This window comes from Plectropomus leopardus, chromosome 8, assembly GCF_026936395.1.
Source record: "Plectropomus leopardus strain MGB_pleo_1.0 chromosome 8, ASM2693639v1, whole genome shotgun sequence".
Taxonomy (NCBI): domain Eukaryota; kingdom Metazoa; phylum Chordata; class Actinopteri; order Perciformes; family Serranidae; genus Plectropomus; species Plectropomus leopardus.
Window position 1 is genome coordinate 15,717,828 of NC_142183.1, and position 25,526 is coordinate 15,743,353.

The 25,526-nt window shown below is 41.2% G+C and overlaps 1 protein-coding gene and 1 long non-coding RNA gene across 9 annotated transcripts in view; one reads left to right on the plus strand and one right to left on the minus strand.

Annotated features, from left to right (window-relative positions):
• Window positions 1-25,526, plus strand: part of dlg3 (discs, large homolog 3 (Drosophila)) — a 107,289-nt gene that overhangs the window by 66,249 nt on the left and 15,514 nt on the right. For 6 of the 8 annotated variants that reach the window (XM_088080965.1, XM_042492724.2, XM_042492727.2 and 3 more), the window contains 4 exons: window positions 1,990-2,134; window positions 5,287-5,449; window positions 13,230-13,386; window positions 13,980-14,082. In XM_088080965.1, coding sequence (XP_087937091.1) covers window positions 1,990-2,134; window positions 5,287-5,449; window positions 13,230-13,386; window positions 13,980-14,082 — 568 coding nt within the window. The remainder of the gene's footprint in view (window positions 1-1,989; window positions 2,135-5,286; window positions 5,450-13,229; window positions 13,387-13,979; window positions 14,083-25,526) is intronic. The other 2 variants (XM_042492725.2, XM_042492728.2) reach the window with 1 other exon arrangement.
• On the minus strand, window positions 20,371-24,808 carry LOC148188880 (uncharacterized). The gene is made up of 3 exons (XR_015777251.1): window positions 24,595-24,808; window positions 23,271-23,867; window positions 20,371-20,681 (listed from the first exon to the last, which is right to left on the minus strand). It is a non-coding gene; the product is annotated as an uncharacterized LOC148188880 (long non-coding RNA).

Genomic DNA, 25,526 nt, shown 5'->3' on the forward strand with positions numbered 1-25,526 from the left:
GCATGTTAGTTACACTACATTATCTGTTGGTTGCCCCCTTCTGTCTTATTATTAAGATGCAAAGACAGACAACACACATCAACATTTATGATGTTGTGCCTGATTGATAATCTACCATTTGGGCCATGAGATGAGACAATTAAAAACGCCCATCAGCTGGGCATACAAGTAAGAAATTACAGTACTTTAAAGGGATAGTTTAGGATTTTTTAAGTGGGCTGTATGAGATACTTATGTATAGCCAAGGTATGACGTACAGTAGCTGGTGGTCGGCGTGCTCCCGTTTTGCAGAAACAGACAGGATGCTAACCCGACAGCTCAGATTTAGCATGCTGTATAGAAGGGTTGATTTCAAAACATATTTTAGCCAGTTTAAAAAAGGCCTACCTAAAAAAAAAAAAATCAGTGTCAGTCAAGGTAGACGCTATATTTAGAGTATTTTCATCGCTTTGCTGCGCCGTCACACAGCCTTTTCCTTCGGCGCTACATTTGTCATCTGCTGCCAGTCAGCTTTGTGGGTCAGAAAGTGCTGTTTGCAGTCGTTACACGGTCCGACTGAAACAAAGCTTCACATTGAAAATACAGCGTCCACTAAGACTGAGATAGAAAATTTTTAGTTAGGTGTTTTTTAAAGTGGCTAAAACACGTTTTGATATCAACCCCTCTATACAGCAGGGTAATACTGAGCTGTGTGGGGTGCGCACCCCATCTGTTTCTGCAAACCTGGAGCATGACGATTGCCAGCTACTGTATGTAATACATTGAATATGCATAAGTAACTCATGCAGCTCCATTTTAATAACCCCAGACTTTAAACTTTAAAGTAATGTAATTTCTTACATGCATGCCCATCTGATGGGTGTTTTTAATTGTTGCATCAACTGGCTGCAATTTCTATGGCTGCATCACCAAGCTCTACATGCATTTACAGACATGCTAATACATCAGATAAAAGTTTTTTCACACTTTTTAAATTTCATTAAAACTTTGAGACATACTTTGTACTTTTAGTTACGTATATAGGAAATTACAAACACTACATTTTAAATTGAGTAGCCATAGTCAACCTACTACCTGTTTTTAACATGCTGCATATAGACTTGACCTCTCCAGTGCAACACATATTAAATTATGAAAAATGAAACCAAAGATACCCACTCTTATCATTTACTCAACTTTTAACTTTTTGTTTAATGTTTTTTCTTCATGTGTTTTTTTAAGACCTTATTTGATTGCAAACTGCTATTATTTAAAAAATAGATGAATACATTTTAAAAAGTGAAAAAAACCACTCAAATTAAGAATCCCATTAGAAACTTGACAGTTAACAAAACACAAACTCAGACAGTCAAATGCCAGTTCACAGATAAAAGAGATGATACTCCTCTAAGAAATGAAAAGCCGTCTAAGATATTTGTTCTGTCTCACGTTACAAAAAGGCATCTAGACGCTAAAAAGACCGCAAAGAGACAATTGACAGACAGAAATTTACATTATGGTTGCAACTTCAGTGTGCACCAGGTGTTTAATTAAAGTGATCAAGATCCAGGATATTTGCAGTAATCTAAAATCTTAGCCAGTTCTCATTTCACACATACTGTACTATGCGTTATTTACATAAAGCACATTGCTTAAGATTTAACCAAAAGCTGATATAATATATGATGTGTTTAAAAACTTTTGACTGACAGTATATTTCCAGGGAATTGGATCTTAAAAAAGAGAAACTGCAGAAATTCAGAGCATCTTTAAGAACCTCTACCTACTGCTTTTGACCTCTGTTAACGCTGCGCAGCACACCAACCTTTCACTCTGCTGTTGAAATGTACTGAAATCTCATAATACCTCCAAGCTATGATTCATTATTGTGTTGGCTGGTGTGATGGCTGCTGTGATGCGTGTTGCTGTCACAGTGCAGCAAAGACACGAGGTGTTCAAGTGTTGATACAAGGATTTTTTTTCCTCCTGTCTTCTCTCGACAATCATCAGGTGAACAACATCGTGCTACAGGATGTGCGTCATGAGGAGGCAGTGGCTGCGCTGAAGAACACCTCCGATATGGTTTACCTCAAGGTGGCCAAGCCTGGACCTGTGCATCTCAACGACATGTACGCGCCTCCAGACTACTCCAGCAGTACGTATCTACCTCTTCTTGTTGTTCCAGTCCTCCTGGTTGTGTTGCAAACACTGTTCACACACTGCCAGTGTCAGAAACCACATTTTATATTCACTAATTCAGAGATCACCAACCTCTTTGGTCTGGGTTACCCAACAGACCTGTCAGATGAACTCATGTAGGGCTTCAAAGATTCCCGATGTACGCTCGAAAATCCATACAATTGAATTGTCAATATTTTGTTTGGTCTGATCAGCTGCCACCACTATGGCAATGAGTTTTATTCATTTATTCATTACTTCAGCAAACTATTTCAACCATTTATCCATAACTTTGAAATAACTATTTTAGCTGTTTATTCATCATTGTCAGTTAACTGTTTTTGACCATTATGCATTACTTTTTGCAAACTATTTCAACCAGTTATTCATTACTTTAAGCTAACAGTGTAAACTATCAGCCAATACTTTAAGATAACTATTTTGAGCGTTTATCCATTACTTTAAGTTCATTATTTGAATTGTTTAGTCAGTCTGACTATTTCCACAATTTACACAATTTATACATTACTTTTAGGTAAGGGACTGTACTTTACTTACCAGAGCAGGGGGGTGGCTGAGGTGTGACTTTCTTTTTTATAAATATATTTTACAAATATTTTTTACTTGAGCCGCCCTAAGTAGCTTGGGGAAATTGAATGAAACTCCATCCACCATTAATAACCATATTTTACAGATCTAGCTATGATAAATTGTGTGATTTGGGAAATTTTTAAAGAAAAACTGTCCCTCTTCCAAACCACATCAAAAAAAGCATAACTCCCTCCTCAGTGCTTAAAAATTATTTTAATTGCGTCCACCATTTTGCACCACCTCCTCCCCTCTCATGAATAACAAACAGTCCCTAATTATTTGAACTGTTTAGGGTATTTATTTCTAACTCAATAAACTAAAATTAAAATGAATAAAATAACTGCAATATAACTTTTTAAGGTGTTGCAGACTTAACATTTGGATATAATCTTTTAATCAAATTGTAATTTATCTCTTTTCAAATTATTTGAGTTACCTTAAAATCTTTCCACATACCCCGAGGCAACTGCAGAAGTACCCGCTTGGGCACAAGTGCCCCAGGTGAGAAATCAGTGCAGTAATCCTCATAGCAGCCAGCTTTAAAACTAGATCAGGTTTATTTATATAAAATGTTTTTTATGGTAAAGGGTGATTTAGAAGTCAGGGTCCATGTTAGTACGTTTTGCACTGAGAATCATCTTTTTATCTTCATCAGAGATGTTGAATGTTAGTGTTGGATCACTGTTCTCTCCCCAAAACTGCTATGCCCATACACCCACATAGTGAATGTAGTGAATGCTTGCGCGCACACACACACACACACACACACACACACACACACACACACACACACACACACACACACACACACACACACAAAATCCTACCCACAGCAACAACAAGCGCAGTTCTCTGCCTCCCACTGAGTGTGGATGGTTTCTCACATCCCACCTGCTCATGAGAGCCCACGATCTTGAGCTGCAGCTTCTCAAATTTCCACAGAACAGTGATTTAGTATTAGAGGGGGACTATTGAGGGCTGTTTTGTATGTTCTGAATGTTTGCAGTTGTAAGGGTTTAAGTGAACTCTTAATGCAGACTTAACCCCGCTCTGACAGTATAACCCCGTGGTCAGATGATCTGGATTTGAAACGCTTGTTTTATCATGCTCAACGGCTTCCATCAAGAATGTAAATTCAGAGAAAAGGTTTTCCATGCTTGCGATTGTGTCTTTTGAGTCCATGACTAAACCAACTGTTTAGAAAAGGTGATAGACAATAGACAAATTTAAAACAACATTAGGTCCAGATTATTGAAACATCTCTGCTCATACATCCAAGAGATGATCATGCACGTATAAAAACCCAATATCCTGAATGCTATTTTGGGAGACTCTGGTTCCATACAATCCGGGTCCTAACCTTTTGGCTTTGGTACCCATTCATGTTGCCAATAAACGTTGTTCAAATCTAATTGCGACAAACTTAGGGTTGATGTTTTTCTGTAGGTAAACCTGGAAGCCGCGTCAAAAAGCCTATGAGACTTTTTCATTGGATTTTGGATTATTGCAGAAAATAAGCTCTGTGGTTAACAAATGTCTATGATACACATTTTGGTCAGCATGATTATCTTCCCAAATAAACACCACTTTTTAGGATTTTTGAAGCCTAAATGCACTCACCAGAATTACAAAGCTACTGCTAGCCTAAAACAAAATACACTACGTTCGTGTCGCCTCCACTACAAGGCTGTTAAGCCGTGTTCAGCACGGTTCAACGTGATGACCTTCTGTAGTCTCCTTTAGCCACTTGTTAGCAACCGCCTTTTTTAAGACACATAAAAGCTTGGGGTATTTACTGATGTATTTCATTTCATAGAACAAAACGTGAAAGTCTCTTAAGCTTATGTTAACAAAAGACCTCATTTTAGGCCTCTAAAAAAAAACCCATTAAAAAAAAAAACCATCCACTTTGAGACAACGGAACCGGAGGTACTGAAATGCTTACAGATTTGCAGGTTTTTAGGGCTCATTGCTAAAAAGGAAGAGCAAAAATGACAAGCATCCGGACAATATGACAAGTTTAAACACAGATTGGGCAAATTTATTGGAAAGAGAAAATGAAGGCAATGCCAAAATTATAACCCAAACTGTCAGATGAAACATCGACAGCACCACATCAACTTTTCTGGTTCAAATCTGACCCGCTGTACTTGGTGTAGTTGTGTGCATGCAGTTTTTTCTGTGCACTTCGGAACTATTACTGACATTTTTTTTAATTGTAATTTATTCGTTATTTACAAAATCTATTGCACGTCTGTCGAGGGATCCCACCCCAGCCGCTCTTCCTGAGATCTCTTCCATTTTTTCCCCCCGTTACAGGGGTTTTTTTGGGCAGTTTTTCCTTAGGCGATGTGAGGGTCTAAGGATAGAGGGATGTTGTATGCTGTAAAGCCCTCTGAAGGAAACTGTGTTTTGTGATAATGGGCTTTATAAATAGTGGTTTAGATAATCTGGCCACCTTTATTCATAGTTTGCTTGCATCTTACGCAGCGTTTCTGTTGTGCCTGTGTTGTAATCATTCTTTCTTTCCCCCTACTGGCCTGGCCCTCCCTCCAGCCTTCCCCACCATGGTGGACAACCACGTCAGCCACAACTACATGGGGGCAATGGAGCCCAAGCCAGTGTACCCGCCGCCCCAGGTCACCCCGTCCAGGTACTCGCCAGTCCCCCGCCACATGCTGGGGGAGGAAGACTTCACGAGGTAGGTCGCAGACCGGGTTCTCCATGAATGACCCTCTTCTCATACGTTACACTCATACAGGCTCTATGAGTGTAGACCTGAATGTTCACAGCACATACAGTAGACCGCTTGTGGATATCAGCTAAGGGCCATGTTGTGTTTTTGCTGTCGTTGTAGTGAGCAAAGACAAATTGCGAACAATTAAATGGCAGTTTTTGAATCTAATTTTTAGTTTTGCATGGGTTCTCTTTGCCTCCATTGTGTTGCAGTCTTAGGTGTCGTATAAGGTGGTGTGGTTTATTTTAACGACACATGTACGCACAGAATTGCCCTCATGAAGTGTTTCCTGAGGCAAAAACAATGCTTTGTTTACAAATGTAAGTTCATCACAGCCCTGGTGGTGCAGACTGTATTATAGCTTGACAGTGTGTGGTGGCTGTGTGCTGACCACATACTTTGCAGAGAGGCCTCTTGTCACTTCTTGTACTTGTTATGACTGTGTTTTAACCTTTGACCTCCTATCCAAGTACTGGATCAGAAGTAGCATTCATAGAGGCTTGATTGGAGTGCCCCACAAGGCCTTGAGTCATCTTAACCCACAGCTCGGGGGGAGGAGGCTTTATTCCCCACTGTGTGTGCGTGACTGCATGCGGGCGTTTATGCGTGTCCGTGTGTCGTGGAGCGAATGTGTTACTGGATGAGTGTTCGTTATGTGGCCCCTGTAATGTCCTTGTACAAGCTGTCTACATGACTTGTATGTGCATTTGTCGCATCCTTGTTGGTATGTGTGCTTTATTTGTGTCCTACACTTGTCCCGTTCACTGTGATTCCTGTACCCCACAGCAGGGCTGAACCTATTTACAGTGTCATCCACAAACCTGGGGACATGAAGGTGCCCCAGGCCCTCTACAGAGGCTTCTGTCCTTCCCCTGCTCCCTTGTGCCAAGGTCCACTCCCCTTCTCTAGCAGGTACTAACCTAGTCCATCCCGCCTTGCTAACCAACCCTCCTCTGTGTAGCTTAGCATCTGGATCTGGCGTCAGACAGGGCAGGGCGAGCAGGCGACTACAGCCTCACCAGTGCTATGTTGTGACACATTTGTGCACAAATTACACAAGCAGAAGATGGAGAGGAGAGATATGGCAACTTCTTCTTTATGTCTCTAGGTTTGCATGTAAATGTTTCCCACACCTTATGTCTACTTTCCTGCTTTGTATGCTGTATGTTGCTGCTTTTTATGTTTGTATGACACGCTCACTATTTGACTCATGTGCAGCTGCTTAATCTTTACTGATTTCACACGCACTGCGCTAAAAAATGAAACACTATCAAAGCAAATTGACTGCAGAGCTAAAACATTTCATAGGACATTGGCTTATTATTTCTTGCCCTTTTTGGGGTTGTTTTTGTTTTTCTGCTCTACTTTTCATCATTTCAAAGGTCTACCCCATAGTCATAATTTGTCCATCAATTTTCTACTAATCTGCTCACATCTTTGAATCTAAAAACAATAGGGCCCTGTTTATCGCGGTTTAAAATGGAGTCATACCTGCTCTTCGCAAACACATCTCCGCGGGGAGTGCAGCCGAAAGGGCTTCACGCTCCCACAAGCTGCTCAATTCCATCTGTCAGGAGGCATCGAAAAAAACTAAGCCTCTATCTCGGGCCAAGCTACTTTTACTGGTGGTTACTGCTGAGTGAGGACAATAATATACATGATATTTATGGCAATGTGTTTGGCATTACCAAATGTGCAAAAGGCCTCCTGTCTGGTGTTTTAGTTGTGTTTCTGTTATTTGTTACATTACATCCACATTGCTTGCCCATCATGCTTCACCTCATGGATGAATGCCCCGGCGTTTCTGTGTGTGAACCATCGCTTTTATGTAATGCATTTGTGTTGGACATACAGTATCTTATGTTGTATGGCATAAATACCATGTGTTGTTGCCAATGTGTGTTTTCCTGCATGTGTGTGTATGAGAGAGAAAATGACAGACTGTGGTGTGGCTGTAACTAATGGCAGGTATTAAAAAGAAGGACAGTTCATGAGGATGGGAGGGCTGACGGCAGCCGCCCAGCACAAATATTCTGCTTTGCGGCGATGGAATGTTTTGCCTGCTGCTCCATGTATGTAAATATAAACACGGAGTCTTGCTGTTGCCATAAATGTAACGGGGGAGTAAGAGTCTGATCTGGTGTGGGCCAGCGGACCAGTAACAGCAGACAGTCCTGCAGCTGTCATGATTCATCTGCACATGGAGAAAACCAGGCCATGCACTCAGGTCTTACCCCTCTCATCACCCATGCTGCCAGCACCAATCACACACACATACTGTACACTGCAATACACTGTAAACTCACAAGCTTGCTTTTATAAGTCTAGGAAACCGATTGCCTTGATAAAGTTAAGTAAATATAACTATTAGTTTTGATTTATGTTTATTTCATACTTATTTGTGAATTTTACTTAAATTTCAGTTGTTATTACTTAATTTTGTGACATTGTTGCAACTTAAATATGACAGGTGAAATGAACATGTTCTGTTTTAGTGATTGCAACTTAAGTAACCCAAGTTAGTCGACTTAACAGTTTTATGTATTTTGCAAGTTGGCTGAAGCTCAATTGAGTATTGATATTTGTGATAAAACAGCATAACATGGAGTCCTATAGAAATCTTAAAACCAAAAATCAACAAAAAAAATCTATTTTTTATTTTTATTCTTATTTTAATGAGGCTTTAAGTTGATTTGTTTTGATTATATAATTTCTGTCACAAGATGCTCAAGATTTTGTTAAAATATAAAAAAATTCTGTGAACTAATAATTCTTTAGTGTACTCAATCAATTAATTCATCAAATGTGATAAGTTTCCTAAATACACCGCGTAAACACAACCGTTCAGTTAAGTCAGACTAGCTTGTTAACAAGTTAATTTTACTTATCATTTTTAATTTGACTTCACAAAATGAAGTTAATACAAAATATTAAGTAAACCGAACAAATTGATATAAAATGAACTTAATGTGAGACTAGTTTTTTTTTTCTTAGCTTTCTCTAAGCCATCGGTGTCCTAGATTTTTCTAAGTAAGATCAACTTGTCAGATTTTACAGTGTATTTGCTCATACCTTAGGGTATACATCCTGAACACCGTAAATCCCATAAATCAGCGGTGCAAATGAGAACGCTCTACATACCGCGACCATGCGTGCACCTGTTCGCCTAGTGGGATTGTGTGCCATGTCCGCCGCATAATCAGAAAAGAGTGTCTCAGAGGACATCATGGCCGACAAGCGACTTGATCCCAATCACAGCAGATGAGCATCCAGCTCCATCACACTGACAGACACATAGCAGACACCTCCCTCCAGCACCAGCAGCTCCCCCATTGGCTCCATCCGGGAGTGGTTATTTTAGATGGATGCTGTAGTAAGCACAGGCTTCCGCAGAAGTGGAGCAGGCTGGTTGTGAGGAATGAGTCAGAGCTTGTATCGGCCCTCTGCCCATCTGCACATCCCCCTCAGTGGTGTCATCGCAGACACATCCTCCCCCTCCTCCATCTGATATTACCCCCTTCTTCTGTAGATATGACAGTGCATCCTTGTCTCTGTCCACACTGGACTCGATAAGAGATAAAACCTCTGTGTTTAAATATGCATGTTTGGTGTAAACATGCTTGTGTGCGGTGGTGACAGTGTGCAGAATCACTAAACAAGCAGCTCCCCTCTGCTGCTCCTATCGGGGCTGCAGTTGTTAGATATACATAACAATGCTTCCAGTAAGGCTGCTTTGTCCAGGCACAGCTTATGTAAATACAGAGGACTGCAGCAGCAGGTAAGCTAATCAGTAACATTATGTGTCTCATGCGCACACACAAACAAAACCTTTGACTGGTCGGCGCAAGAATTCAGCCGTCAGTAGCAAGGAAGACTTCTCTATGAAGAGTTTTTATAGAGCTGCAAAAGCACAAAGAGGAGTTTGAAATAAAAGACAGGAGATTCAACTGAGAACTTGTCTTAGGTGTTAATCATTCATCGCTCCAATTTTATTCTTAGTCACAGTGCGAGGCATGGAATATCTTAAACTGTCTATCACCTTAGCAGTGAATACATTTCTCCCCATGTCAAATGAGAAGAAAATAGCAGGGCATGAAGAAGAGGCAGCAAATCTGTGGGTGAAATTTCAGCAGTGAAAATAAATACAATGCAGCATTTTAATTTTTATCAGTACACGCCTCTTTACATAAGCTGATCCATTCAGGGGAACAGGGGGAGATAAAAGTGCTGCGAGAGGTAGTGTCTGTCGGTGGAAAATGGCGTCCATCTGTAGCGTCCACCATTAATCAGCCAAGCAGAGCCAATTACTGGGCTGAGTCCAGGGCAGCATGACCTGCTGAACCCTGCAGCCCAGATATCCATTCACAGATTTAGGATTGAGCTGCGGCCGCCTCAGCCAAAACACTGAAGCAGACAGGAGAAAATATAGCGGTGGCATTGGCAGGGGGGGTTCTGAATTGGTGAAAAGAGTCACAGGAGAAATGGCTGAGCAGAGAGAAAGGTTTTTTACCACTCTGTGACTGTTTACATTCTTGGCATGGATGAAAAGCAAAGGGGAGGAGGGAGGGGAGGCAGGTCTTGTGATAGGGAGGGAGGACGTGATCCGTGCTTTTAAAACCGTAGGAATTCTTTCCCATTCTTCATGACAGTGTCCAGGCAGTGCACATCCTACGGATGAATGGAGCATGCAGAAACACACACATGCATATTGCACTGACTGTAGGATTGCAAAGAGACATTGCCCTCATGTGTCCAAATATTCCACAGTAGTCTGTGCGTTATTTTCCTGTGAGCCAGGTCACAAAGTATGAGGGCGTCAGCACAAAAGTCGTGAAAGTCAGTTCATGAGCTCCTCAGTTTGTTTACACTTTGACAAATTAGCAAGGAGCTTCTGGGAATCTGTCTGCCTATTCTCCAGAGGGCCTGGGCTGACAGACAGGAATGCTGGTGTGCTGCATCAGAGGGGGGCTGGACACAAAGCAGCAGAGACGAGGGGACAGGAGGGTGTGAAAAGGGGATCAAACTTGGATAACCGCCAGTTCAACACATCTGCAGAGTCCTGATGCTCTCGATGTCATGCAGTCCTGGTGACTCCAGATGTGAGCGAGGGGTGATTTTGGGCCTCTTCTTGTAGAGTTGCACGAAGATGATTTGTGTGGGAGCGTTAGGGTTAAGTGTTAAGTCTCGCCTTGCTGGTGATGATGGGGAAAGAGCTTTTGTGACAGCCCCAAAGAGGAGCTGCTTCCCATCACAGCACACAAGGATGAGATAGGGAACACCAGGCCCAGAACACAGGAGCATCTAAAATTGGACAGGAAGGGAGGTCGAGAAGTGAGGGCGATGTGCCATAGCCGCATAACCACCATGTTCACGGTCAACATCTCATCTTCCATGTCGCTGGTGAGGAGCCTGCCTGAGCGCACGGTTAGGAAATGCTCTTTCAGAAGCAAGCACCATTTCCGGATCCTAAGGTAACCATGGAGATCTGTGTGCCTCGTGGAGCTGGAACGAAAAGCTCAAGATGGAAAGGGAGGTTATTTTAAGCTTGACTTGTTTAAAGGAAAATCACTTGTTTTGGCATATTTAAAAGCATTTGCCACTTGTCATGTTTTTTTTATTCTTTAGCTTTTCATCTCTGGTACTAAAAAGATCTAAAAGACTGAGGGAAAATAAAGTTTTAAGCTTTGTCAGTACAATCAAATTGAATATGCGGCTTGTAGCAACACTACTTGTGACGACTCACTATGTCCATATCAGTCTTTTTAGTGGTCTTACAAAATATCATCTGCATCAAAGTTCAGTTAATGTCCAATGAATACACTTTGGTTAAGCTCCCTGGAGTCTTTCTGTAGGCACCGTTTTACAATCTAGGACTTTCCGATGCTCTTAATGTCTTTTAGTGGAGTAATCAACGCTTTTTCCAGCCAGTCGTGGGTATGATTCTGAAAGTCTGGAATGCTGCCTCGGCTGCCATCGATAGGAAAATGGTCTTAACAGCAAGTTAGAGCGCAGCCATTAGGGATTGAGTAGGAATTGTTCCTGTAGACCGCAGGCTGAGTACTGCGAGAGAAGACCACTAATGGGAACCATGCAGTGTTTGAGAGGAAACTGTGTGCAGCTCTGTGTGTGCGTGCATGTATGTCTATGTGTGCATTTGTGTATAAAGTATGTGTGAGCGTGTGTAAGAACCAACGCTGTGCTTCCTAGAGTGTGTTTGTGCTTGTGTGAAGTGTGTTCTCAGAGGGCTTTTGCAGGACCATAGCGGTGGTTTGGCCTCTCTCGCATCTTAAACTGAGGCAGTCTGAATAGCCTGCTGGAGGATGAGTCATAGTGGCTAAAGCTGAAGCAGAGCGGGTCTGTCGAGCAGGAGGTGGCTCATTGTGTCTGTGTACATTAATATGAGTGGGTGTTTAAATGTGTACACGTGTGTACGTGTCCATGAGACTGCCATGCAAAGCAGAGAGTCCTATAGCCAGGAGATAATGTGCATTTGCTGCCAAACGTGATTCTGCTTGTTTTATTGCATTCACTGTGTCTATTGCAAAACTGTTTGCAGTGTTATCAGTGTAATTCACATTATCTTTATTAGCAGTGTGACACTAAATGGTTAATTATTGTGTTCTGCTGGTGAATGGTCCTGTAGATAATTTATTTTAAAGATGTATTTAAAGGTCTTGTGTAGGATTCAGGGGGATATATTGGCAGAAATGGAATATAATATAATAAGTGTGTTTTCTTTAGTTTATAATCACCTAAAAATAAGATTTTTAGAATCAGATGTTTATACCTACACAGGGAGCAGGTCCTTGTCCACAGAGATCACTGTGTGGCTCCGCTACGTTTCTACAGTAGCCAAAAACAGGACAGGACAAACAGGACAGTGGCTCTGCACAGGGCTTTTCTCGTTTTTGCGTTTGCCGCCGTATTTAGCAGCCCCCTTGCAGAGTTAAGTGTCAGAAAAACACAGATTTTTTTAACTCATAACTGTGGACATAAAGAGACCTTTGCAGATAAAAAAAAAACCTCCTGAACGTCTGGATCTTAAGTTATCAGAGAAAAGGTGAGCAGGTGCTGGGTTAGCGGCCAGTCTCTGACATGTCAAATTATGTCTATGAAAACACTGATTTGAAAGTCTTTTTACTGGTTAAAATCGCTGGGTCTGTTTGTTATGCAGAGGAAGAGACCACTGCAGATAATTTGGCTCATGGTAAAAACATCCTGAATGTCGGGATCAGAGCTCACATTATGTTATCAGCACACATTAGCAGGTGCTGGACTAGCAGCATGGGAAAAAATCCGATTTTTTACTTGAAAATTGCTCTATTCCGTGTTTTACTGGTTTAATCACCTGGTTTGTTGGTTTTGGAGAAGAAGAAACCTCTGCAGATAATTCAGCTCCTGATAAAAACCTCCTGAACAATTAACACTGAAGGAATCCTAACCTGGAGAAGTTTCAGCTGGTTTCAATCAGCAATCCTCACCTGTAGATGTTACTAAATCCCCCTAAATCTAACACAGCTCCTTTACAGCTCTCAATTCCAGACATACACACAGTGGATGTATAAAACCATCTGTAGGCTACAGTTTGCAGCACAGGACATTTTGGCATCATACTCTAGAAGATGGCTGTTGTTTGAAACAGCATCTGTGTATATTTTAGCTCTGGTCATATCTCTCTTTCTGTCCATCTCTTTTATGCTCTCTGTCCTGCCCTTCACCCTGACCCTGTCACTCTCTTTGGCAGGGAGCCGAGGAAGGTGTTGCTGCACAAGGGCTCCACAGGCCTGGGCTTCAACATCGTTGGCGGAGAAGATGGAGAAGGCATCTTCGTCTCCTTCATCCTGGCAGGAGGGCCGGCTGACCTGAGCGGCGAGCTGAGGAGGGGCGACAGGATTCTCTCGGTCAGCATCTCAACCTCAGATTTTCTGTTTACCCACATCGACAACAAGTTTCAGAATAATGATGCTAAAATTAAGGTGGCTGAGTGTTCAGAAATCCAGCAAACATTTGCCCCGCTGAAATGTCCTTGGGCAAGACATTAAATCCATTACAACTTTGAGGGAGCTTAGCTGCGCTCTGCCAGACAAGAGAATTTTGTGAATCAATAAAGTATCCAATAAATTACATATTTAAATCCCCTGACTTGTATTTCATAACTCTTAACCTTTTCAGAATCCAGTGTTGCTCTAAATATACACCTGTCTTATTTCAGTGCTGCTTGTAGTCTTAAATATAAGGGTTAATAAGTGTCTTTACTGTGACGTTTTGATTTTGAAGGTCATTCAATTAAGACAAAGTCACAATTTTAAAACAAACTCATAACTAGATTTTTACATGATAAGGGCAGATCCTATCTCTTTTTAAAAGCTCAGCCTCATCCAGCTTGACTTGTTTCTACTGCAGATTTTTACAATTAGACAGGCGACACACCTCTTAGATCTATTCTGGGTTTTCTTTGCTGAAAGATTCTTTTTGTCCGCCTGCTTTGTTGCAGGTGAATGGAGTGAACCTGAGGAACGCCACACATGAGCAGGCGGCTGCAGCGCTGAAGAGAGCCGGACAGACTGTCACCATCATAGCTCAGTACAGGCCTGAAGGTGAGGCCGCACTGTCTCATGTCACATGTGAATACTTCATGATATTGTGCCAAAAAATAGGTCAGTGAGATCAAATTTTGATGGGTTGTATTGGAAAGAGTTATCATCAAACAACCCACATTATTGTTGAGCCAGAATAACAGGTTAGGTTGGATTGTTTTGCTATTCAGCCCCTGCTGAACACCAAATATTGCCATCTGTGCAACATCACCTCCAAGTTACAACCTTTATTTATATGCTTGAATGACACTTCATTATTTCCTTTTGTGGTATTTTGATAAATAACAATTTGATTAAAATATGAGCACAATATAAACGTAATCAACCCTTGATCAATCACACTCATATCGCTCTGCGCACAAAATGTGCTTTTCAAAATCAAGCTTTAAAAAATTATACATTAATATTATTTTCTACTTCTATGGAGTTCATTTTTTTCATTTTTTTTTCACACACACACGCAAAATGTATTATTTTCAATGTATGTACTCTACATGTAAAGTGGATTTTTTTGTTTTGATTATCACAGCCTGGGATCATTGATTTTCAGCAACATTGACTGTGACAGTCCACCTAGTGGAAATAGTGTGCATTTTCTCCATGTGCCAAATATGGTTAAAAAGGATTTCAGCAGATGAAAAATGACAAATTCAAACCCAAAAAAACAGAATAACACCCAGAAATAATCTAATGTATGTTTTATGCTTTGATGGCTGTGATATTAAACATTGCAGTTTGATCGAGTTTCAATGGCACCTTATTTGACACTGTACTTTGGTGGTGCAAATTCCCCATCAAACTACCAGTGAATAAAATTACCAAAGCCAGCTGACAGTGACAGTACAGTGACATTGAGATTCTGAGAACCCTTCAGGTTTGTGTGGTTGGTAATCTAGTCTTTTTATTGAGGTGCATTAAAGGGACACTACACTGATTTTACTAATTCTAATCAGATGGATAAAATGTGCTCTATAACTCTGAAGAGTTATCTCAATTTGGGCTTGGTGACTAAATTGTATAACAGAATATTTAGAAATTAGGGACATCAAGTTGAAAGAAATAGTTTGATATTTATGGTAAATATATAGGCAGCACCAGAAGCTGGTTAGCTTAGCTTAGCACAAAGACAGGGAACAGGACACTGCTAACCTGGCTGTTTCCAAAGGTTGTTTATTGTTTGTTTAATTCGGACAAAAATCACAGTGTAAAAACACTGAGTCACTTTGGCGTCTCCACTGGTTGCCTGGCAAACTCACACTGGCGACCAGACTCCAGGAAATAGTCTGGCACATAACCTCCCTGTAAAACCACGACATATTGGTTTTTACACTCAATTTTTTTTAACTAATTAAAACAAGATAAACAAGATAACGTGTGTCCTGAGTCCTGACATGCTATAGGCATTTTTCTTTTATCACTACCATCAGAGCCACACTAGTTGTTTCCCTTTATTCCCAGTCTTAATGCTAAGCCAGTAGTAGCTTTATTTAACATATACAGGGGTATCTTATCTAATGCTGCATTACATTTACCTCAGAAGTTGGAGGTCAGAGCTGGGAGTGACATCACACCCGAATCGACCACCTTCCAGTACAAGTCAGAAAACCAAGATGTTGTTAACAATACAAGCTGATAACAACACATTAAGCTTTATTTTTGCATTGTGTGCTGTAGCAACATTTCCAGAGATAGATGTTGGACTGGATTGTGAGTGAGGACTTTGACTGTGTGACTATTTCAATGAGAAACAAATAAGACAGAAGTGCTATAAACAGTATTTTACCAACAGCTTTCACTACCGTTGATGCGCGGAGCAGCCCCAATGCATTTGAGGTCAGAGTTGGTGAGGTTCCCCAGAATTTCTGAGTCTGAAAACTTCAGGGGGCATTTCAGTCATAGACTGTAAAAACAGTGGAAATGGCCACCTATTGGCCTATGGTCTCCAGTTTTGAAGCCCCGTGTTTGGCTTGCTGAAGTTTCCCGCTTGGGCACACGTGGTTGCTGTAAATCTCTAGTGTGCATGCACTATGGGCCAGTAGATCTGTGTATTTTACACTGATTCTACACCAGGAAAAAGAGCTTTCTTGCACCATTCGGCAGCTCTCACAGGAATAAACAGGGCCCCGCCTCCATGGTTGTATCCAGATTTAATACATCGATGTGAGTTTTGGGCACTTCTGTGTTGGCTTTATTTTTCAGCTCTGGTCCCAGTTAAAATTTCCTACTAGGAACTCCAAATACCCAATGCAAATGGAAAACCCCCTTGAGTCTGAGGTGAAGAAGTTTTTTTTGTTTTTTTTTTTAAAAAGTGCATTTCCCCTTTAAAAGACGTGAAAGGTAGCGAAAGGCTCGAGTTGCATTATGGGAAATGTAGGATCCAGTGATTTTGGAACCAAATGGGCCCATATTCGTGAAAACGTTTGGATATCTCGGCCTCTGCTGCTTTCATATAAGCCATGCTTTAACCTTTCTCTCTAAATCCCCCAAATTTTAAGAAAATATCGCACTAAATCAAGGAAACGCCTCTTTAACGTTGCAACGCTCCACCTGGGTTGGCTGTGGATGCGCGATAGCTTCTGTCTGCTAATGAGGGCAGCGCTCCTCCTGTAGTGCTGTAGGAAGTATTCAGGTTTAGGGGCGGCACTTGTGTTAGCAGCAGCAGGCTGAAGTGAGCCAACTGCAAGGCGGGCAAACCGAGCTGCTGTTGTCCTTCCCTGTTCAAACTCCGAGCCCCGCTGGTCGTGCACACAAACCTGGGCGTCCATGGAAAGAGGACAGTGAGCGGAAAACCACGACAACAGAGGAAAGTTTTTAAAAAAGAAAGAGTTAAAACTGAAGGTGGAAAACGGGGGGAAACTTTTATCTGTCTACCAGCTTGTGTGGATGGGGGATGGGCTCGACTACAACAGCAGCAGCAGAGCAGAAGCCGCATGAACTCCCTAATGACTGGAAGAAGGAACCGGCGAAATAATAACCACAGTTTCGTTTAATTGAGGTGAGACGAGGAAGAACACTTGCATAAAGTATTGACACATTGAAACCGGAACAAGCGGTGTGAGGTTTATTTTGACTGCTACTGTACCGAGTTGGTTTGTTGCTCTTCCTAGCTGTAACCTGTTGTCTTACTCCTGTAGTCACGTTACACTGCACACACTGACTGTACGTTGTATCCGAGACACTAAAAAGCAATAGTTGTGGTTTCAAAGTCTTTTGAAAAGCCTTGGAACTAATAAGTTAGCGTGGGAGACATGTGATATCCTCACCCTTACTGTACTTAACCACTCCAATACCTGGAAACCGCATTTGTTTCGTTTTGTCACTCCTTTTTTGTTATTTCTCTGTTAAATTTCCCTGTTGAGGCCAGCTATAGCAGCTTTAGGTTGCAATTGATATGCAGCAGGATCCATTCAGGTACTTATAACATTTGCTTTTCTGTTCTTATGTAACCCAAACCTTTAGGTGGGGACACAGAGGTGTGGTCAAACAGGTGTTTGTCAGCTCAGTGGTGGTGGTTTCACACTGTGACCTCACCTGTGAACACACAGCTTCACATGAACGTCACATCTGTGTGCCACCCCACACTTTGGACTCTGACCCACAAGTCCTGTTTCATGCTGACTAAAGCAGAATTTATGCGCTGGCTGGCTTGCAAGCTATTTTCTAATTTAAATAGACTTCAGTGCTCAGAATGGCACTACTCTTTATTTGTAATAGTAAATTGTAGGTTACAGCTACTTTGGCTGCAGAGTTTTTTTTTTTCTCTGTGCTTTTGTAATTCTTTGCATGTGTACTTGCTGCAGTAATGCTGTAACAACAATAGGAAGGATATTGTGAGCTTTAGATCTCGGCTGAGTTCTCAGGTTGGACTATGACAGGAATGTGAAGGGGCATGAGTTGTAGCATGCTTTCACTCCATAGTCCTTTCTCTTTGTACAAAACCCAGGCCTTAAAATGTCCAGTAACTCTCCAAGGTCATTGAAATTGAGGTGGAACAGGATCAGTGAATGGGCACAAAGCTAAGCTAAAGACTAAGATCAAAACTGACAGAAAGGCGGTATAGATTTCCCTTCTGCTACAAAATACTGGTTATAATGCCTCATTCTTGTCCAGTTCATGTTGTCTCGCATGCCAGACCAATCAGGCAGCATCTTGAATAACGATGTGGTTCGTTGAAGGGGACCTTTGTCTTCCATACCAAATCATGCTTTCAGCTCTGCGCCCCCTTTGTAACCCAGTGAAGGACACTTATCTGTTTGTGCACAATGCCTAACTACTCAAAACACACGAGCCGAGCTCTGGCAAATGATTGACTTCCTGCATCCCCACTGGAGACCTGAGATCTGTTGCCAGTAATTCTGCTGGCATCCTAAAGCGGTGTGTGACATGTCGTTGAATTTGTCAGGGGGGAGGAAGTGGAGGGTGAGTGCTGGTTTGTGCAGGGCAAACTGCCTGGAGAGTATTCTCAGGGGCCGGGGCCCGGGCGTCCACAGACCTCTGATGGAGGGCCAGCACTGAAGACTACAAGAAGCCACAACGGAGCACACAGGCTGCAGCAGGAGCCCCCCTGACTCTCAGTGGCTTACTGGAGCATCACCAAGTCTTAAACTCTCGTTCAGCTGGGAGAAATAGAAGTGAAGGGTGTATATCCACACACTGCTTTGCCCCACCATCAAGGAGTGTAATTACACAAAAATCTTTGCGTGTAGGAAATGGGAGGAGGGCCGTGGAGGAAATGTTAAACTCAATGGCCCCTCAGCACACCAGTATGCATTACAGACGTTTGTAGAAATAGTTAAGCCAGGGTCTTAATGTTCCTCCTGTAGTATATTATTGGGGGGGGGGTGTCTGCAGTGGCTCGACTATCCCCGCGAACATAACACGCTCTCACATTACAAGTACATGCCTGCTGTGTTGCATAACTGGATCAAAAGAGAAGCGACCGTCCCCCCAAAATAAAAAAGCTGTACGACTAATGAGGACACGCAGTGGGAGTGAGAGATACAGAATAGTCCTAGTTTCTATTAGCTGTCTGTTCTTCCTGTGGGTCACTCCTAAAAATATAGGCTAGCTCTTGTGTATTAAGTGCTTTAAGGGACAGAGTTTTAACATTAACAATTGTGGACTCCCGTTTCCCAGCATTTCATCGGTGTGCTTGTGAGTAGTAATGTTTGTGAATAATTGATGTTAGGTTGATCACTGTAACGAGTTGCATTAGTCAAGAAGGCATATACATATTCGTAACCTGTTAGGTATGATTAACAAGGGTGTAAATCGCAAGTTTCATCACGATATGATGTATTGAATCTTTGGACAACAGTACAATATTTGCAGATATCACAAAGTCTGCCACAATACAATTCAATTCAATTCAATTCAGGGGCCACTGATTGATATGAGACAATATCAGTAAATATCCTCATTGTCTTTTTCTTGGCTGCCTGCTTTTATCGGCCTGGTGCTAGGCTGCTAATGCTGTTGGTTGTTTAGTAAGGAGGTGTGTTTGGATTAAAATCGTGACAGATGTGCCATGGTAATGTGAAGTGTATCTTAAAGATGATGATACACATTAATGTTTTCACTCTGCATCAGTGATATTGGATTGTTGATCATTGAATCAATATATTGACCCAGATTAGGGATGCACAATATTGGATTTTTTTGTCGGTATCCCAAATGTCAATATATAACAACTCATTTTGCCAATAGCAATATCAATATCAATATCAATATCAATATCAATATCAATATCAATATCATATTTTAATATATTTCAATATATTTTTCCCTGGCTAATTTTAGTGATCACCAAGTCTCTTCTGTAGTGGAATTAACATGATGTTATACATACTGTTATCACGATGACCCACCAGTACACAAAATACAATGCTTTTACATATATGTATTTGTGCAAAACAAGAAAAATACTTCAACCTGTGGTTGATTTTTCGTACATATTCACTTTGTCAATTGAAAGAAATGGTTTGTGATATGGACAGAAATCAGCATATTGGCCAAGTCTGATGTCTCATTTTGAAGCCAATATTTGCTGATACCGATAATGTGCTGATATTATCGCGCATTCCTAATCCAAATCGATGTATCATTTAGGGCTGTCCCACATACAATTTTAGGGGCTTTGAAGCTAAAATGATAATTAGCTATGTCATTTTTTATATTTGAAGCTTAGTCACAACAGGAGCACCTGAACCTGACCTGACTTTTGTTTTGACTTGGTGTTGCTGTGTGTGTGTGTGTGTGTGTGTGTGTGTGTGTGTGTGTGTGTGTGTGTGTGTGTGAGTGAGAGAGAGAGCGCGAGAGAGAGATAAGGAAAAGAAGGTGGAAGGTGGACTGTTGCACACTGTTATTCTGTAACTTATTAATAATAGGGCGCAGCGAGTAAGGCTTCATGTATAGATGCAAAGCAAGAGTTTCACCTTAGTTGCCGGCCGCAGATAACGGTCTGCATTTTGTCTCACTTGTTCCTTTTCCCTCATCAGACAGCCAGTTTTACAGCGTGAAGTGACGGTCAGTGATAGCGCTGAGGACACTGGCTTCATTCGTGTCTGACACTTGCCACCTTCTTTTAATTCACTGGTATACTGGTGAAAAACCAACACAAAATGAAGCATTTCAGTACTGATTTGGACAGCATTTATATTTGCAATAATTAAAGCTTTGAGGCATCCATGTCAACCTTTGTTTTTCAACCCCAAATTATTATATTCTTATAAAAACGAGTAACACTTGCTATAAGTGCCGTCAGATAATTCAGCCTATTTCAACCTTGTAAAAGCATTTACTGCTGTAGGTTACAGCCCGAATTGATGAGACAAGAATGGGTTTAGAATTATTGTTCTTTCAAATACAAAGGCCTAGGTTGTGCAGAATTTTGCTTTTTATATTTCTGTTTTGGCTGTTTGTTAAATAATGACAGGCAGAGTGGAAGCATCAGTTTGGATTCGTGACTTTACCCATTCTTCATGTCATTTTGATTTCATGACTCAAATCAGTTCCAGGTGTTCATTTAATCTGAGTCAAATACCCAATTGATTTGGGTTCTACTACAAACATGGACCCTGTATCAACTTTAAATGTTCCATGGAAGAAAAACATGAATTTTTGCTGACAGGAACAACATGACAGGAAATGAAGGCAGAAACAGATGAAGAATGACATGCAGCAAAGATCTCAGGCAGGATGCAAACTGAGGATGATGCAGTTCATGGTCAGCACCTTAACCCCTACACCACCAGGGCAACCACTTCTAGCGGGCTTTTAGTCATTTATCAGTTTTATCATGCATATGGCCAGCAATTAGTTAGGGAAGTTGCCTAAATTTCCCCATCCTTACGCTGTAACATCTCAGTTATTTGTAAAATAATCTTGGAAACCGATTATCTTGAAAAAGGAAAGTAAATATTACTATTAAATTAATTTATGTTTACTTTATACCTATTTGTTTACTCAAGATTTTGATGTATTTACCTAATTGTGAAGTTGTTGCTACTTAAAAACGACAAGTGCAATAACCTTGTTCTAAGTGTTTTGAGCATTAGTAAACCAAGTTAATTTGATTTAACTTGGTCATTATAAAGAAGATTTTGCCAATGATGAACAGTGTTTCCCCTAGAATTTTTTTTTCAGGCCTGGTGGTACACACTGAAAAAACTCTTAAAAGTTGCGACGCCTCGGCTGACTTATTGGCATGGTTGGCTTCAGTCCGATGGCTCAGGGGATCAGCAATTGAATTATTTGCGCTCAAATTTTTGTTCACTCTGTATATTAAAAACTCAAAACAAACAAGAAGAGGATGTCTGAACAAGCCGTGTATTTTTACAAAATAGTAGTACATCATGAGCAAAGCACGCATATACATTCTCCTTTCCCATCTTTTTGCTCCCTAGCTCAGTAGAAAAAAATATATGTATAATATACTGGGTTGCGTTTTTCACATTTTTTTCACATATGGTCATTTATTTAACCTATGACCTTTGCCTTTTTCCCACTGCAGTAATTTAAATCTGCAATTCCCCTATTCTGGCATTGAGAGTAAAAACAACTGTCAACATGTGCATATGTCATAGCTTGCCATAGTTGATATAGTAAACCAAAATGATCTGCACAACAGACTTAATGAAATTTTACATATTTGCTGCCGTCATTTCTGTGACCTCCTGAATGACTTGCTTTGCAGCTTGAAGCAGCTAGACTAAAGTGTCACACAACTGACTCAAAATGACTCAGTTCACTATCAGAGTTTGATCATTGCACTTTGGAAAGTCTAGAAAAGTGTCAGGATTATATTATTTTATCCACAATCTCTTTCCTAATATTCTTACCCTGAACCTAACCGATTGTTATCCATTCGTGCTTCAGCTCCTCAACTGTCGTCAGCAAGCACAGCGGAGCTGCGTTTACCTCCACGGCCAATATATAAAATAAACATAAATAACGACTAATAGTTATGTTTACTTACATTTTTCAAGGCAATCAATTTCCGAGATTTGTTAAAGTAAAATCAGCTTGTCAGATTTCACAGCGTACTTGTGAGTGATGTAAGGGCTGAATGCTGCTGCTTCAGGTGTGACTTGGATTTGTATTAGTTTTTATCTGATTGCCTCTCAATCAAGGCGCATGTGAAAGATTCCTTGCCCCTCGCTGTTACTCTGTGTGCTTGATATTCGAGGTGGGACAGGCAGTCAATACAGAACTCAGGTTTCGGTGTAATGTGTCGTTCTCCTGTGGCTCATCCTCCAGTATCACAGTACTGTCTGTTAAAGCACTGGGAGTATCCTTCCTTTTCAGGTAACAGGTGTAAACTTCCTTTAGTTTCTTTATACACAACTTACTGGAAACTGAAAGCATTACATTATAAAGGAAGTAAATGCTGTAGATTGGTCAGAAATTGCCATGTGTTTCCTTATTCTGTTATACAGTTATACTGTATGGAGATGAATGTTTTGCAGAATTGCCCGTACTCTGATGACGCCATTAACAACGAGGCGCGGCAGAAATTTATGGGTTAGCTCATGATTCCCGCCCTAACTCCCAACATAGGCTTAACTCTGGTTGTAGATCAGTGCTCCTCCTGAAAGTCCACAGTGTTTGGATGAATCACTTCTGGAATGTGAACAGGCGAAGTGTTTAGCTCTTCCACCTGTGTTTCTCGTAGTGCTACTGTCACTCACCGGCTCAGCTCTCAGCTAGCCCTTCAGGTTATTGTGAAAGGGGACATGACGACTGCTCGCTCTCCTCAGCAACTCTTTGTCTTGTTCCTAAAACCCCTCCTCTCCCAGGCCGCCATTCTCTCACGTCTCCTCTGCCTGAGAGCCAAGTGGAGTCGTCTGAATGGCTGTTTCCACATGTGCTGTCACCGTTGGAGGAGTGTTGGGACGTTGCTCCTGGTTACAGGCAGTCAGGCGGTGTCTGGTTACCTCACCTTGCAGCGTCACCCTGCTGTATTGTTAACCCTTTGAGCAGAGAGCAGGGTGGAGAGCTGGCATGAGGCCCAGGGCAGGATTCGTGTTTGCTTTGAATCCCCTTTAGGTTTCGGCAGGGGGGGGTGAAAGTTCAGCGACCTGAAGCTTGTTTTTGCACCTGTCCCGAATGTTCCGGGAGCTTGGACTTACTTTGGCTAAATCATCTTTGTAGGCACGAGTGTTTGTTTTTCAAGGCTGCTCGTTGTAGGTTTGTTCGAACGGAATTTGGACTTTGACCTCTTGTTGTTCACGTTACAGGAAGTGTTGTCAGCTATGGATGATTAAGCTGCAAGGTAGGAGTCAACCCTGAAGGCATGGCAGTAAGAGACAGATATGCAGAATAAATGTAGATGATATTCTCTGGCACTCTTTTACAGGATAATTATGATGAAGACATAGATACGTTGTCTCATTGGAGCAATAGCGTCGGTTATTACATGCCGTTAATGATGTGATTCTAGTAGATCATATACAGCTACAGTACTGTTAAAGTCTTAAGCCACCATAGATTTGTAGCATTGGAGAAGTTGTAAAGAGAACATATGAATATTTATTAAAGCATCAAAAAAAGTCAAAACAAAATTGCTTCTTCAGACTTAAGTCAATATCTGGTGTGAAACACGGAAACTATAACAGAAGGTAGCTCAAACGATCAATATTGAGTTTTGCACACATCTTTAATGCATCCTGAAGATTAGTATTATAAATCTCATACTGTCTGCCCAAGAGAGCTCAAGACATGCTAAGTGGAAAGGGATGTTACACCAAATATCTGCAACTTTAGTCTCTTAAAGTTTTGTTTACTTGAAATATTTGTGTTTTTAATACTGTGAAATGTTTCCTGTATGTTCTGGTCGTATTTTAGTAAAGATACCACTGAGAAATAAATATTTCTGATCATTACAACCTTGCTAAAATAACAAAGTTTAAGGTAGCCTAAGACTTGAGCACAGTACTGTAAAATGTCCTGAGCACTTAATTCTAACTGAGATAAGATTGTAAAAACTGATGTATGTAAAAATTGGTTGCTCACCGTGCTGTTTTTTTGTGCTCCCAATTCCTCCTTTGTGTGATCACATGAGCGACCTAGCCTACTTGTTTTTCTAGCTGCATCTGCCGCTCTGTTTATCTTGCCGTGTGCTGTGTGGCGCGGTGGCCTAGCTCGTTCTAGCAGCTCGGGCACAGAGCTGGCTGCGCACAGCGGGCTAATGAGAGCATTCTTAATGAGGAGGCCCAGGTGGATTCATTTATCATCCCCCGTGCTCCTGAGCAGCAACTGGATTTACACACCTATGACAAATGGTCATGCATTTGAAATTGTTGGAGGCCTTCCCTTTTTTTAACCACACTAAAGAGCCCATGTTGAACTTAATTAATCTGTGTAATTAATTACCTGACATGAGACATTACTGGGTGTGTAAGGCAGATCTGTGATAAACCATCTGTTCCTGGGGTCATTATTCAGCCTAAGGATTTGCTGAACTTTTCCTCTGTTCACTCAGGCTCACTGCAGCGCCAGCTGAGACACTCACATACCTCCAGATTCCCTGAGAAACAAGAGGGCAGAGTCCAACGCACTGTAGGCCCCCACTGGATAGGGTGGGGTACTATTCACATTTGATCTTGTACTGGTGCCGGTGCTGCAAATTTGATACCAGCACAGAGGGTTGTAACATTATGAGATTTTCACAGTATGATAAAAATCTCAAAGTATCAGTTATCAGTTATATTAACAATTAAAGGAATGCAAACAGAAAGGGTTTTTTTGGTTGAACAAACACTTTATTGCTATAATTGAATCTTGAAATCATTTTTTTAAAATTGAAGTATGGGTAAAAAGTTTCCGTTTTAGAAATACCTAAGATAAAGGTGATATTCTCTATATGGTTGTTTATTTTAAAAAAAAATACACACAGTATTATACAGTATCCATTTTCATACCATGGTTTACCTTAAAACCGGTAC